Source organism: Sebastes umbrosus, chromosome 21 (assembly GCF_015220745.1).
Source record: "Sebastes umbrosus isolate fSebUmb1 chromosome 21, fSebUmb1.pri, whole genome shotgun sequence".
Taxonomy (NCBI): Eukaryota; Metazoa; Chordata; class Actinopteri; order Perciformes; family Sebastidae; genus Sebastes; species Sebastes umbrosus.
The window spans coordinates 22,079,946-22,094,476 of NC_051289.1; the positions used below are offsets into that span (position 1 = coordinate 22,079,946).

Sequence of the window (14,531 nt, forward strand, 5' to 3'; positions counted from 1 at the left end):
CTGAGAGTTCCGCCCTAATTTTACCCTGCTCATTGTACCGCACACTGTTACTAAAATGCTTTAATTGCATTTTAGCACAAATATACCAGACACGCATAACTTAAGCATAACTTAAGCGACCAGCTGTAGTTATCTAGGTGAGTTCTAGTTAACCAGCCAGCTGAGCTCTGCGGAGAGTCGGCCCCTCCCTCTGGTTGCTCAGCTGCTCCTGTCACATAAACGTTACGTATATTCATGTATGACCACCAGAGACACGACAAAATTGTATTTTTTTCAACAACTAAACAGGTAAATAAGTTTTAAACTCACATGAGTGAATAATATGTGTGATTAATGTGTAAACTGTGCAGGTTTGGTAGTAGTTTTGGTGCTCCAGCCGTTGCCACACCCACCAACTGTCACTAACTGTCATGTCTAAATTAACTAAAGGCTAAACCCAAGCTTTGTTTTTCACTCTATTATTATCAGTATACACTTTTACATTGTTGTCTTTAGTTCCGTTTTAATACAGGCTCTCCAGACACTGTTGTGTTGTGTTAAATAACGTTATAGTCTGTGATAACCGCTTAAACACAGGTAACGGTCGACTAACGGTAGACTAACGGTAGACTAACGGTTGACTAACCATCGACTAACGGAAGCTAACGGTTACATTAGTAAAAGTCACAACACACCATAGCAACCTGCCATCACTCCTACAATAACTAACACAGCACATGTAACAGGGCTGGAAATTAACTTTTTAGTCCACCTGCCACTGTGGCTGCTGGATCACAAACTCTACCAGCCTCTCAATAGAGTATATAGTCATATAGTAATATAGTAATAGAGTATCGTTGTGTTTCTTTGGCTGGTGAGTGAAGCAAACCAAGCAGCCACCAGCATGTTTTACCAGCATGTGGCTGGTGTCTGGAGCTAATTTCCAACCCTGGCATGAAGGCTAGTTTTTAACGTTACCAGTGATGTAATGTAACTAATTACATTTACTCAAGTAACATTAAACGTTACTTGTACTTTACTCAAGTATTTCCATTTCATGCAACTTCATGCTTCTACTAACAGATACATCTCAGATAATAATGCACACAGTGCACTTTCATAGACTAAGCTACTGGAGTTACCCTGCACTATATTCACTTTTAACAGTCTCTTCTGCACTATAGTCACTTTTAACAGTCTCTTCTGCACTATAGTCACTTTTAACAGTCTCTTCTGTACAATATTCACTTTTAACAGTCTCTTCTGCACTATAGTCACTTTTAACAGTCTCTTCTGCACTATATTCACTTTTAACAGTCTCTTCTGTACAATATTCACTTTTAACAGTCTCTTCTGCACTATATTCACTTTTTTAATAGTCGTGTATCACAGCTGTTACCCTGCACTATATTCACTTTTTTAATAGTCGTGTATCACAGCTGTTACCCTGCACTATATTCACTTTTAACAGTTTTCTTCATCTCCTTGTATTTTTATATCTGGTATATTTTTTTTGTATTTTGCTCTACTAACTTTTTTACTGCCTTTTTACTAACATGTTTTACACTATAGAACTGTGATGCTGGAAACTTGAATTTCCCTCGGGATCAATACAGTTACTATCTATCTATCTATCTATCTATCTATCTATCTATCTATCTATCTATCTATCTCAGAGATAAATATTGGACTTTTTTTTTTTTTTACTTTTTTCTAACTATATTTATCCATCAGCTTCAGTTACTTTTCAGAATACAGTTTTTCTTACCCTTCCTGTCCAGTGAAAAACAATTAATCTAAATGTTTGTGATGAACTGAAGGTTGCAGTGTTCCTTTATAGGTTGAGAAAATTCTCTCTCTTCTTAAGCTAAATCTTCTTTCGGCTACAGCGGATCATCTGTTTCCATCTCTTCTCGTCCTCTGCATCTTCCTCTGTCGCACCGACATGTCCTCCATCACCACATCTATAAACATCCTCTTTGGCCTCTTTTCCTCTTGACTGGCAGCTCCGCCCTCAGCATCCTTCTCTCGATATACCCGGCATCTCTCCTTTGCACATGTCCAAAACCACTCCACCCACTCCATCCTGCCTGCGCTCTCTTCTTCACCTCTCTTTCGCACTCCTCGTTACTTTAAACAGTTGACCCCAAGTATTTAAACTCGTCTACCTTTGCCATCTCTACTCCTTGCATCGTCACCATTCCTCTGTCCACCCTCTCATTCACACAAATGTTTTCCGTTTTTGCTGACTTTCATTCCTCTTCTCTCCAGTGCGCACCCCCACCCCCTCAGGCTCTCCTCAACCTGCTCCCTACTCTCACTACAGATCACAATGTCATCCACAAACATCATAGTCCACGGAGACTCCTGCCTGACTATTTATTCTTGAAAATCTGTACCTGTACACCTCTTCTCCACTCTCCAGACATCCTCTCACTTTCTAAGATTGTGTTAAACAGTCTAGTAAAATTCTCTGAGATCTCCATGCCTCCGCAGGTATATCATCTGGACCAACCGCCTTTCCGCTCTTCATCCTCTTCATAGCTACTCCCACTTCATCCTTCCTAATCCACCGCACTTACTGATTCGCAATCCACACATCAGCCAACCTTCTCTCTCTCATTTTCTTCGTTCATCAGCCCCTCAAAGTACTCCTTCCACCTTCTCAACACACTCTCCTCGCTTGTCAGCATATTTCCATCTCTATCCTTGATCACCCTAACCTGCTGCACCTCCTTTCCATCTCGACCCGTCTGTCTAGCCAACTAACCAAGTCTTCCTCTCCTTCCTTAGTGTCCAATCTCTCATACAACTTGTAATACACCTTTTCCTTAGCCTGCGCCACCTCTCCCTTCGCCACATCTCCTTATACTCCTGTCTACTTTCTTCATCTTTCTGGCTATCCCACTTCTTCTTTGCCAACCTCTTCCTCTGTATACATTCCTGTGCTTCCTCATTCCACCACCAAGTCTCCTAGTCTTCCTTCCTCTGTCCAGATGACACACCGCGTACCTTCCTAGCTGTCTGCCTCACCACTGCAGTAGTTGCCCAGCCATCCGGCAACTCTTCTCTGCCACCCAGCGCCTATCTTAACTCATCCCTGAACTCCGCACAACAGTCTTCCTTCTTCAACTGCCACCATTTGATCCTTGGCTCTGCCTTCCCTCTCTTCCTCTTCTTAATCTCCTAAATCATCCCACAGATCACCATCCGATGCTGCCTAGCTACATACTGCCCTGCCACCACTTTGCTTCTCCAATCTCTTTCAGGTTGCACCTCCTGCATAAGATTTAGTCCACCTGTATGCACCTTCCTCCACTCACACATTATAATCTCATAGAATATGATGCATTGCTGTAAATTAAACTACCCAACAGTATATAAAGGAGTTAAAATTAGCACAACCCACACACATTAATGCAGCAGTAATATTAAATCCAGAGACATCAGATGTAATTGCAAAACACTGGCAGTGAACATTTTACTGCAAAATGACTACTTTTACTATTTAATTTAAGTACATTTTGCTGATAATACTTACATACTTTTACTTAAGTAAGGTTTGGAATGCAGGGTTTTTACTTGTAGTGGAGTATTTTCACAGTGTGGTATTTGTACTTTTACTTAAGTAAAGGATCTGAATGCTTCTTCCACTACTTGTTATTACTAAGAAGCGCTGCTTGTACAATATCCAGCTGTGAAAGAAGTACTAAGATTAGCTAATTAACTTGATTTAAAAGTACCAATACCACTATGTAAAAATACTCCATGATAGGTCACAAGTCCTGCATTCAAACTTTTAATTGAGTTAAAGCAGTGTCGCTGAAAGAGACTGAGTAAAAGTACAGAAGTAGTTTTAAGCAAATACATCTTAAGTATCACTTAAAGTGGTCATTATGCTGAGTGGCCCTTGTCAATGAAGTACAGAAAGTACAATATTTCCCTCTGAAATGTAGTGGAGTAGAAGGAAAAAGTAGCAAAAAATGCAAATATTTAAATAAAGTACAGATACCTTGAGTAAATGTACTAATCACTCTCATTTCAGACAATCTTTACTGATTAACTGTTGTGAATCTGATCATCTTAGTACAACCAGCTGCCATGGCCTCAGGCGGGGCCTCAGTGCCACCAGCCACCCATTATGCCACCAAGGTGGAGCTGACCATCTCCTGTGAGAACCTCATGGACATGGACGTCTTCTCTAAGTCTGACCCCCTGTGTGCCTTGTACATCAATACCTCAGGCTCCCACTGGTATGAGGTCTGTATAGGTCACGGAGGGGATATGTTATGGATATGAGTTAAATACTTATTTTGAATAAGCAACTTATATAAACCTTTAGATCTAACACAGATGTACCTGAATGCATTGTTGGCACAGTAGCTGATGGTGTCCCCTGTTATATATTTCAGTGTATGTATTGGGCTTCTGATTTAATGTATGTTATGTGACATTATGTTAGATTATATGTATGTTTTTTCTTTGTGAATCAGTTTGGACGCACAGAGATGATCCTGAACTGCCTGAATCCAAAGTTCGCCAAGAAGTTTGTGATGGACTACTATTTCGAGATGGTGCAGAGGCTGAGGTTTTGCGTGTATGATATTGACAATAACACCTATGACCTGGGTGATGATGACTTTCTGGGGGAGCTTGAATGTACCCTGGGCCAGGTGAGCTTCACCTTGTACAATTGTGAAAGAAAACTTTAGGCGTTCAGCCACCTTTTCATTGTTCTGTGACACTGCCAGTGTTTTGTGTCCAGATTGTTTCTAGCAGGCAGATGACTCGATCTCTATTGCTGAAGAACAAGGCGCCGGCAGGTCGTGGGACCATCACAGTGAGTGGACTCTTTTTCTCTTTTCTAAAAGATATGATACGCTTTGTGGCACTCTGTGGACATAGACACACTGGACAGGACGGCTGCAATGTGCTCAGGCAGTCGAGACACAAGTTTATCAGATTGACAGTTTCCATAATAACTGTTGTTTTATGCACAAAGCTCCAATCTATGCCTTCGTGGGTGGTAATGTGGTCAAAACAAGCATGCACAGTTTTTTAAATGTTGTATATGGTTAAAATTATAGAGGCTTATTGGAGGCTTGATACTGTACCAACTGTAATTTATCTTGAGATGTGATCATAGCAAATAACCAGGATCTTAGCACTCTGTGGTATTAGACAGATTGCATAACTGCATCTGGTGTTGGTTATAGTGACCTGCTTTAAGATAAGATAAGATAAGATGAACCTTTATTAATCCCCGGAGGGAAATTCAGGTGTCAAAGCAGCAACATCAGCAAACAGAGTGAATCACAGGAGAGGTAAAGGTATACAAAAATTATAAAGACAATAATAGAGACATAAAAGATACAGAGTGAATGGGTGAACATAGTGTGTACAGTCCGTCAATAAATAAATGGCGCTTTGTGTTGTGCCGAGGGGGGATGAGTCTGTGGCTGAAGGTGCTCCTCATCTTGACTAGCTCATCATGTAGGGGGTGGGAGATTTGTATTGATTTGAGATATTGGTATTGATTTGATTAGTATAATATGTTTATGTTGTTACATGTTTAATATATCAGTGTTTCTGTGTACTAGCTGTAAAAACAAATATCCCTCTGGGACAATAAATCTAAATGTAATGTAGTTTAAGCGGCCACAGCTGGGTTATAAAACACAAACATGCTTTGTGCTGTTTACTGATGTGAATTTATACAATTTCTGGGTTTGAAAAGACAAGCAAATTAAAAGAAATATCCTTCACTGTCCTACAAAGACCTTTAATTTCTTTCTTTTTTTTTCAAATAGATCTGTGCTGAAGAGATAACAGACACCCGAGTGGCAAACCTTGAGGTGTCGGCCCGCAGGCTGGACAAAAAGGTAACGAAGGTCATTTTAAATAGTTGGTTCTGACATTGGGGTTTACCTGCCCGTTAAGTGCTGTAAATTATTAATTGGATGTGGTTGTCCAGTTTCTGTGGTGGTCCGACCCTTTCCTGGAATTCTTCAAGCAAACAGAAACTGGATGGCAGCTGGCTCACAGGACAGAGGTAAACAGATTTACCATCAACTCATTCCTCTGCTTGCATAGAATTATTATTGACTTGTGGCTCATTTTAACCCGTTCACGTAGGTGGTCAGCAACAACCTAAACCCAATATGGAGGCCTTTCCGCATCTCATTGCGATCTCTCTGTGGAGGAGATGTGGAGAGACCTGTAAAGGTAATTTTGTTAACCATTTTAGTTATTTATCTCCGTTAAAAAGCCCTGTAAAATGCAGCCCATTAACACAACCTGTTCTCTTAACAGTAGATTTCTTTTGGTCCTTTTTATATTTTTTAGATCAGCTTGATTGACCATACTACTCTAACATACTAATGATTCATCTTGTAATTGCATTTTCTTTTCAAACTCCCAAACTTAAAAAAAGCTGCGACCCAGCTGGATAAGGGATGTGTGTGTGTGCACGGTTCATGACGTCCCCAGCTGAAGGTGTGCATTTTTGCATTTCTTTTTCCTCAATTCAGTTACTCCCATTTAATTTACTTAATGTATTTACATCAATAACCAAGAATGAAATGTGATTGATTATTTGTGCATGTGAGATGTGGCCTTTATAATTTATTGTAGGGTTAGATTGATATTGGACCGAGTGTGTACTGAATATGTGATGAAGCTTCCTTGCTGAACACAAATAGTGAATACTGTATGTTTACATTATGTGTATGTCACATAGAAACTTACCAATATAGGGGGATTGTCCTCAGTAGTCTAAAAAAAAGACGTGCTATCTAAATCCCATTTCAATTTAAATGTTTGCACGCTGACAAAACAAACATTTCTTACCACACAATACTTATTAATATTGCTTTTTAATTAAAATGGAAACATATGTTAAGATGACAATCAGCAAACATGTTCGTAATGGCTTTATCAACCTTAATTTATTCATCCTGTTTTGATGCTTAGTTAGTCTCTGAATATATTATGGGGTGGCTTTATTTTGTCACCCACTAGAGGAAATCTCTCTCCGTTTGTCTTCAGGTTGACTGTTACGACCACCACGTTAACGGCTCCCATGACCTTATTGGGTCCTTTAAAGCCACACTGGCGGAGATGCAATTGGGAACACACATTTCCCCGGTGAGACTCATGTGTGTGTGTGTGTGTGTTTGATTCCAGCTCTACCAATAAAAAAACTGTTCTTTTTTATTTTAACCAGCATAAATATGACTTGTGTTCTCACTTGCAGGCTGAATTTGAGTGCATTTCCCCAAAAAAGCTAAGGAAGAAAAACTATAAAAACTCTGGGGTCGTTTGCGTCAAGAACTGCCAGGTAATGATATAGAAATTAGGACATTTAAGACATCCGACTCTACCTTGATTTCAGTATATTTTCTCTCACTGAGCAACTGCATCTTCTCATTCAATTTTAAACAACCAGTAACACCTCTTGTTGACTCTTACATACGTGCCCACTCTTACTGTTTTTTATTACATCACTACAGTATATACATTGTACACTGCTGCACACAGTTAACATCATGTTTACTCTTTCAGGTGGTGAAGGAGTATACCTTCCTGGATTACATTATGGGAGGTTGTCAAATCAACTTCACTGTGAGTTTGAAAATATCAAGACACAAGCTATTATGACTTTGATACTTTTATTTATGTTCAATTTTTTATTCAGCGGTATGGCTGCAACTAACAATTATTTTCATTGTTGATTATTCTGTTGATTATTTTCGTTATTAATCAATTCGTTGTTTGATCTTTAAAATGTCAGAAAATGGTGAAAAATGTCCATCAGTGTTTCCAAAAGCCCAAGATGACGTTCCTCAAATGTCTTGTTGTCCGCAACGATATTGACACAAAGATATTCAGTTTACTGTCGTAGAGGAGTAAAGAAACACAAAGTATTCACATTTAAGAAGCTGCAATCAGAGAATTTTGTTTTTCTTAAAGAATTACTCAAATCATTTAATCGATTTTTTAAAATAGTTGGCGATTGATTTAACAGTTGACAACTAATTGATTAATTGTGGCTCTAATCAGCAGACCACACATACTGACTGACTGCTGTCTTATAAGTCAAATTTATTGTTTTATTTAGACACTTGCAGAAGCTCAGTATATACTGTATTGCATTTGGTCAATGAGCAGCTCCTCATATATTGATCCTAAATCCTCTCTCGGACCCCGGCCAGATTGCCATCGACTTCACAGGCTCCAACGGGGATCCCAGCTCTCCACAGTCCCTCCACTATATCAACCCTGAAGGCTACAATGAATACCTGACAGCCATCCAGGCAGTGGGCAATGTCATCCAGGACTATGACAGGTAAACGCTGCTTCATCCTACATTATCTTACCACCCAGAGTTAAGACAGGCAGGTGTAACTTGTCATTTACTAACTTCTGATTTGAAAACTTCTATCGAATAAAGTTTACTCGGTTAGTTAGTTTTACAGCTTTAATCAAGTGATCTTGTGCCTTGTGTAATGTGTAATGTGTCATTGATGTTAAACCTGCCTGTATTTGTTCTGTCTTTCTGTGTAGTAACAAGATGTTCCCGGTCTTTGGCTTCGGAGCCAAACTCCCTCCCTCCTGGCATGTACGAAACAATTCTAGAAAACCTTTAAAAACAGACAGACTTGACATCAGACATGAATGACACTGTAGACAAGCACACTGTGCTTTCACATTTATCCCATTCATTTCCTCGAGCTGTTTGAAATCCTGCCATGTACAGTAAATCAAAGATGTTTGATTTTATAGTGAAGTCTCAAACTGGTCTTACCAGGAGGATATGAATAATAGATTTATAGAAGATAATGTGTCTATTCATAGTGACCTTTCCTATGTCTAACTGTAGACTCTATGAGCTGTGAAATCAGCACAACGACCAAAGTAGGGTTTAAAAATGTGTGATATGTTCCCATTTTAAGGGTGATATTGTGATATAATTGTCACTGACCTGACTGGCAGTGTAACATACTTTCAAAACAGCTTACTTGGTGGTCTCTTTGTGATTTTGATTTGTGTCAGCCATCAAATCTTTTGTATAACTGTATAATATCAGAATAATGTGTGACAGTGTTTTTCTGTTCCATTTTTTAAATTCAAGTTGGTGTAAAATTGTCATGGACTGTATTCTAAAGCTTTCATATATTCATCTGTCTATGAATCATGCTTCCAGGTTTCCCATGAGTTTCCTATCAACTTCAATCCAGCAAATCCGTTCTGCGCAGGTAAGTCTAACTTTGTTACAAGATTGTGTTTGGTTGTTAAAAGTTGTCCCGTAATGCGTCAGTGGTGCTGCCTTATACTCTACTCATACTGTATGTGTGTGTGCGTGTGTGTGTTGCAGGCATAGAGGGTGTGGTGCAGGCCTACCAGCAGTGTCTGCCCCAGTTGAAGCTCTGGGGCCCCACCAACTTCGCTCCGATTATCAACCATGTAGCCTGCTTCGCCAGACAAGCTCTCCGGCAGAATATAGCCTCAGTAAGCAGCCACATTCTTTTCTCGAAAGAAAAATAATCAATCTCAGGACATTCCTCAATCAATAGTTATTAGATTCAGTTTTGAGAGGGAAAAACTGAAACTTTTGACAATTAATAGGTAATACCTGTTGTTTTTTCTTCTAGTCCATGAGATAATATCAAACTGATGTTTTACTGCTTTTGTTCCCTTTACCACTGAAGCATGTTTTTGTTTTTAAGAAACAGAGTTCATCTTGCATATTTTCATAGTTTCACTTTTTGAGACCGCGATACCTTGACATGTCATGTTATTTCAAAAATGTTTTCCATCAAAACAATATTTGATATATTGGGTCAAATCTAATTCATAAAAACAAACTTGCACTGTTGCTTATATAAATGTCCTATTATAAGATTCAGTGATGTTTTTGTCATTAGTAATAAAAATAAATGTTGTTCAGTCAGGCTGTGTCCTAATGGCAACCGAAGCAAACTGGAAATTAAAAAAGATATTACAAGATCTAGGAATAAAATAATATTGTAATACTTGATACTTGTATACTTAATATCTGACATTGTCTGATTGGTTTCCTCTCTCCATCTGCAGCAATACTTTGTGCTGCTCATCATCACAGATGGAGTGATCACAGACATGTACCAGACACGCACGGCCATAGTGGAGGCCTCCCGTCTGCCCATGTCTATCATCATTGTTGGAGTGGGGGGGGCGGACTTCAGCGAAATGGAGTTCCTTGACAGTGATGACAAATTGCTGAGTTCGCCCAGAGGTGATGTCGCCTCAAGAGACATCGTCCAGTTTGTGCCCTTCAGAGATTTCCAAGTAAGCAGCAGCCGATACCTTTATACTGCCGTAACAGAGTTATTATATGTACATACAGTATAAGGGTTTTTTAAAGGAACAGTGTGTAACATTTTAAGGGATCTATTGCAGGAAATGGAATATAATATTCTTAAATATGTTTTCATTAGTGTATAATCACCTGAAACTAAGAATCATTGTGTTTTCGTTAGCTTAGAATGAGCCCTTCATATCTACATAAGGAGCAAGTCCTCTTCACAGAGTCCTCATTTTTTCTACAGTGGTCCAATCCCAACGTCCACACTCACGGACGCACAGACTTTGAGGCGCGTTCCCGCAAAGTCTGTGAGGGTTTAGGGCAGCCCCACTGTCAAATCGTCAGTTCTTAAGGGCTCTCTCGCAGACATTTTGAGCCCTTTATGAACACTTTCCATAAGTCCGCATTTCTGCAGACTTTGCTTGAGGGAATTACCCACAATTCATAGCTTTGTGATGTTAAACACAGGGTTACCAAGGGAAGCCTGAAGGCGTTAAAGAAAAAAAAGGTAAACTTAGAGGACGGCACACGGGTGTTCAGCCTGGCATATTTACATTTACACAGAAACATTAACATTAAGGACTTAAGATGGTCCATAAAAAAACACATGAAATCAGAGGAATGCAAGCATTACACTACACACCTGGTTCATTCATCAACCAGTTCTTTTAATTTTGCTTAATGATGCTGTTTTAACAAAAACAAGTGAATTGATTATTTGACAATAAGGCTACCTCACGTCTCGTAAGGCCAGAGCCTGGAATAGCTGCGTTCAAATCAGGGAGTAAAGAACATAAAATAAAAACCCACAATTGGCGTAGTCAAGGTAACGTGATGTGTTGCCACAAAGTGCTGTCCCATTCGTATTTATACCATTTCAAGCCCTTGCAGCCTCTCACACTCAACCATTTACGAGGTGATGTCAGTTAAGACCCTGAGGGATCAGGGCTTAAGGCCTTTGGGGGGACATTGGGATTGGGCCAGTAGCCAAAAATGGACAAACCAAACTCTGGCTCTAGAGAGAGCCTCTCACGTTGTTACGTTACCTGAAGGCCACCGTAGTTCTCCGACACGCTTGTGAAACTGCGGTAACTTGAGCCGCAGAGTGCAATACCGTGGTACCGCCAGCTGCCGTCTAACTTCCGTTGCTCCTAAATAACGTGTTATTATGGTATGGACGGCCTCTGAGCGAGCGGCGTTACCACGGTTTTTAACTCGGTGGCTCACGTTACTGCAGTCTTGGAAAGGGAGGAGTGAGTGGAGGGGTACTCCGGTGGTTTCAATCTGCATCCACATCACTAGATGCCGCCAAATCCAACACACTGTACCTTTAATTAGAGAATATTTCATAATCCAATATCACTTAGTATAACAGGTGTTTACTGATTTGGAAGTTAATGTAATATATATAAAATCACACATTACACAATTCAGTTTTATGTTACCTTTGTTCATTTTTATTTTATTTTATTTTTAGACAGCTGCTCCTATACTGCCCCTACCTGCTAATCGCTCTTCACATTAATGCACCACCACCCTGCCCAGCTGTGCTATTGACAGCTCATGCTGATCAGTGAAATCAAAGGAAGGCTAGAGAGAAGGCAGGCACACTTTAGTGTTAGCAAGCATGGTCCCAAACATGGCTAAGACTGGCGTTTATTCTTGTAACATTGTCATTGCAGGGAAACAGCGTGGCCCTCGCCCAGAGCGTCCTGGCAGAGCTGCCTGATCAAGTGTCCTCCTTCTTCAATTCTTTCAAGCTGAAACCCCCTAATCTATTCGGTGTTCCTGACCCATCCTAGAAAGGTGGGTTAAAGCAACCCAAATACCTCATATTAACTATTTATCTGCATCTCCTGCACCCTTTTTCTGCTTTTAGTGTATGGAATGGCACAAATAAATGCCAAGAAATGCATGTGGCTATATATAAAATTAATAATAGTGCATGTAACACCTGCAAGAATATGTTAATAATGTTTGCTTTGTTGATTAAATGCCATTATTTCTCTTTCTTCTCCCTGTATTACCTCCTCTCTGTTGTTACGTTGCACAATCTCTCAGTACTATAAACCATATTTCTTAAGAGACACGTTTAGCGTTTTAATCTTCAAATCATCTGAGATAGCAGTAGGCTCATAAAGTGCCTGGTGTGTTTTCTGTCCGTCCAGGCAGTGAGCTGGGAAAGGCTGGACAGGTTGTGTCAGCACCACCACCATCACACTGATGAGACACTGTTCCTCCTGGTTGCCTCTGTACATGCAAGCAGAGTTTAACTAATAAAGCGCTTTGAGTGATCGGAAGACTAGAAAAAGCGCTATATAAAAGCAAGTCCAAAAAAACTAATGTATAAGATGGTGTAATTTTGAGCGTGATGTTAATTAAGTACTAAGTTTGAGCCTGATACTGAGTGTTTAATGGAGCATGGTGACTGAATTTGAGGGAACGTGTGTACCCATAAAAAGTGTAATCCCAGTTACAGCTATTGTAACACATAATTAAATAGATATACAAGCATCTAATGCACCCGACTGTGAAAGGAATGTGTTGCCAAATGTATGTTTTTTCACTTGCATCAGTGTTGTCATATGATTTATGTTCACCTCAAAGACCATGAACTGTTACCACAAAGAGTTTTGCCTCTCCTGGCAATGTGGTGATATTCTGATGAGAGAAACTTTATGTCACAACTGGCAGACATAAATCACATCACAGTCCAGTAAGCTATATTTAAGTTTGTATCTAGCTTGACAACAACATATATTATACAATGTATGCAACTGTCAATAAAAATAACTTACTACCATTGAATGAATGTGTATCTGTAGTCTTTCTCTTATACCAAGACTGTTGGGGGTTCAATTTGGACGGCTGGCAGGAAGAAAGCAACAAGATAATCATAAAACAAATCCTCTGGATTTCACACTTGGAAACATGAATCTGGACGTTGTGTCCATCAACAATGAACGAAGAACAACATCCAAATAGTGTTTTCCTTTGTATTTCCCATATTGTGTTGACAATAATATGCAATGGATAAACAAAATATCACTGGTGTTAAATTTGAGGTAAAAGGCAAAACAAAACGCTTGCCGGTTGAACAAAGTAAAGGGATAATAATAATTATACTAAATATCGTGTATTTGCCATGTTGTTATTGCTTATGACCAATCATTGCCATGACTATACAATGCCCTCCCGCGGTGACCACGAGTAACTACACCTCTGTGTACGTTGATGGTTTTACTTTGAAATAATTAACCGGAAGTGTGAGTGTGCTATAATGTCTGCATTGACGTCACTTTGACTAATTTATCAGTTCCTCTCTGTCGCCACTAGAGGGCAGCAAACACTCGTGATTTTAAATACACACATCAAGTTAGCAACAGGCCATTTATATCTACCAGTTGTTTAACCTGAATAATGTTTATATATTTTCAAGCATTATCAGTTCCTGAGTCTGCCTCCGCGTTGATGCTGGGAGATGTTGATGTGTGTATTTAAAATCAGGAGTGTTTGCTGCCCTCTAGTGGCGACAGAGAGGAACTGATAAATTAGTCAAAGTGACGTCAATGCAGACATTATAACATACTCACACTTCCGGTAAATTATTTCAAAATAAAACCATCAATGTACGCAGAGGTGTAGTTACTCATGTTCACCGCTGGAGGGCAGTGTATATTCATGGCAATGATTGGCCATAAGCAATAATAACATGACAATACAGAACATGTAATGTGTATTTATTTAATGTTAGTGTTTGCAGGGATTATTTTGTACACAAAAAGGAAAAAAACACAACATCCAAAAAATGTTTTTTTTAATATTTCCCATATTGCGTTGTTATATAGACTTTCTCTCAGCACCCGTAACCCTGACTGACTTCCTGCGACCCCTCCTGGGTTGGGAAGTGATGAGTGCATCTCTCTAGTCTGCAGCAGACCGTCGGGTGTCCCACTAACATGAATCGAGCGCACTGACCGGGCAACGCCCACCGCAGACATCGGTTAGCTTGCTGAGCTCTGCTGTCATTCATCTCCTACTGTCATAGCTACCAACATCAAACCTCAGCTCACAGCCAGCTAACAAGGTAGGACATGAAAGACTCCTCCTGACAGTATGTTTACATCCTTAGACATGAAGGTTTCATGAGCTAACGTTACTTCTTACTAACAGGAATGAGATGCTACCTCTGCTGTACTGTTCTTGC

The 14,531-nt window shown here is 39.7% G+C and overlaps 2 protein-coding genes across 11 annotated transcripts in view; both read left to right on the forward strand.

Annotated features, from left to right (window-relative positions):
- The window catches only part of LOC119480300 (copine-3-like), a 16,714-nt gene continuing 2,183 nt past the window's right edge, over nt 1-14,531 (forward strand). Inside the window, exons 1-17 of one of the 4 annotated variants that reach the window (XM_037756435.1) lie at nt 2-288; nt 4,067-4,239; nt 4,473-4,652; nt 4,745-4,819; nt 5,790-5,861; nt 5,954-6,031; nt 6,115-6,204; nt 7,027-7,125; nt 7,235-7,318; nt 7,543-7,602; nt 8,193-8,326; nt 8,545-8,599; nt 9,185-9,236; nt 9,356-9,489; nt 10,075-10,308; nt 12,007-12,130; nt 12,493-13,132. In XM_037756435.1, the coding sequence (XP_037612363.1) occupies nt 4,081-4,239; nt 4,473-4,652; nt 4,745-4,819; nt 5,790-5,861; nt 5,954-6,031; nt 6,115-6,204; nt 7,027-7,125; nt 7,235-7,318; nt 7,543-7,602; nt 8,193-8,326; nt 8,545-8,599; nt 9,185-9,236; nt 9,356-9,489; nt 10,075-10,308; nt 12,007-12,126 (1,626 nt within the window). In that variant the 5' untranslated portion in view covers nt 2-288; nt 4,067-4,080 and the 3' untranslated portion in view covers nt 12,127-12,130; nt 12,493-13,132. Of the gene's footprint in view, nt 289-4,066; nt 4,240-4,472; nt 4,653-4,744; nt 4,820-5,789; nt 5,862-5,953; nt 6,032-6,114; nt 6,205-7,026; nt 7,126-7,234; nt 7,319-7,542; nt 7,603-8,192; nt 8,327-8,544; nt 8,600-9,184; nt 9,237-9,355; nt 9,490-10,074; nt 10,309-12,006; nt 13,133-14,531 lie in introns of those variants that run through there. The other 3 variants (XM_037756437.1, XM_037756436.1, XM_037756438.1) reach the window with 3 other exon arrangements.
- The window catches only part of LOC119480299 (copine-3-like), a 17,537-nt gene continuing 15,119 nt past the window's right edge, over nt 12,114-14,531 (forward strand). For 5 of the 7 annotated variants that reach the window (XM_037756428.1, XM_037756429.1, XM_037756431.1 and 2 more), the window contains exon 1: nt 14,241-14,411. The gene's annotated coding sequence lies outside the window, so the exon portion shown is untranslated. Of the gene's footprint in view, nt 12,131-14,240; nt 14,412-14,531 lie in introns of those variants that run through there. The other 2 variants (XM_037756432.1, XM_037756433.1) reach the window with 2 other exon arrangements.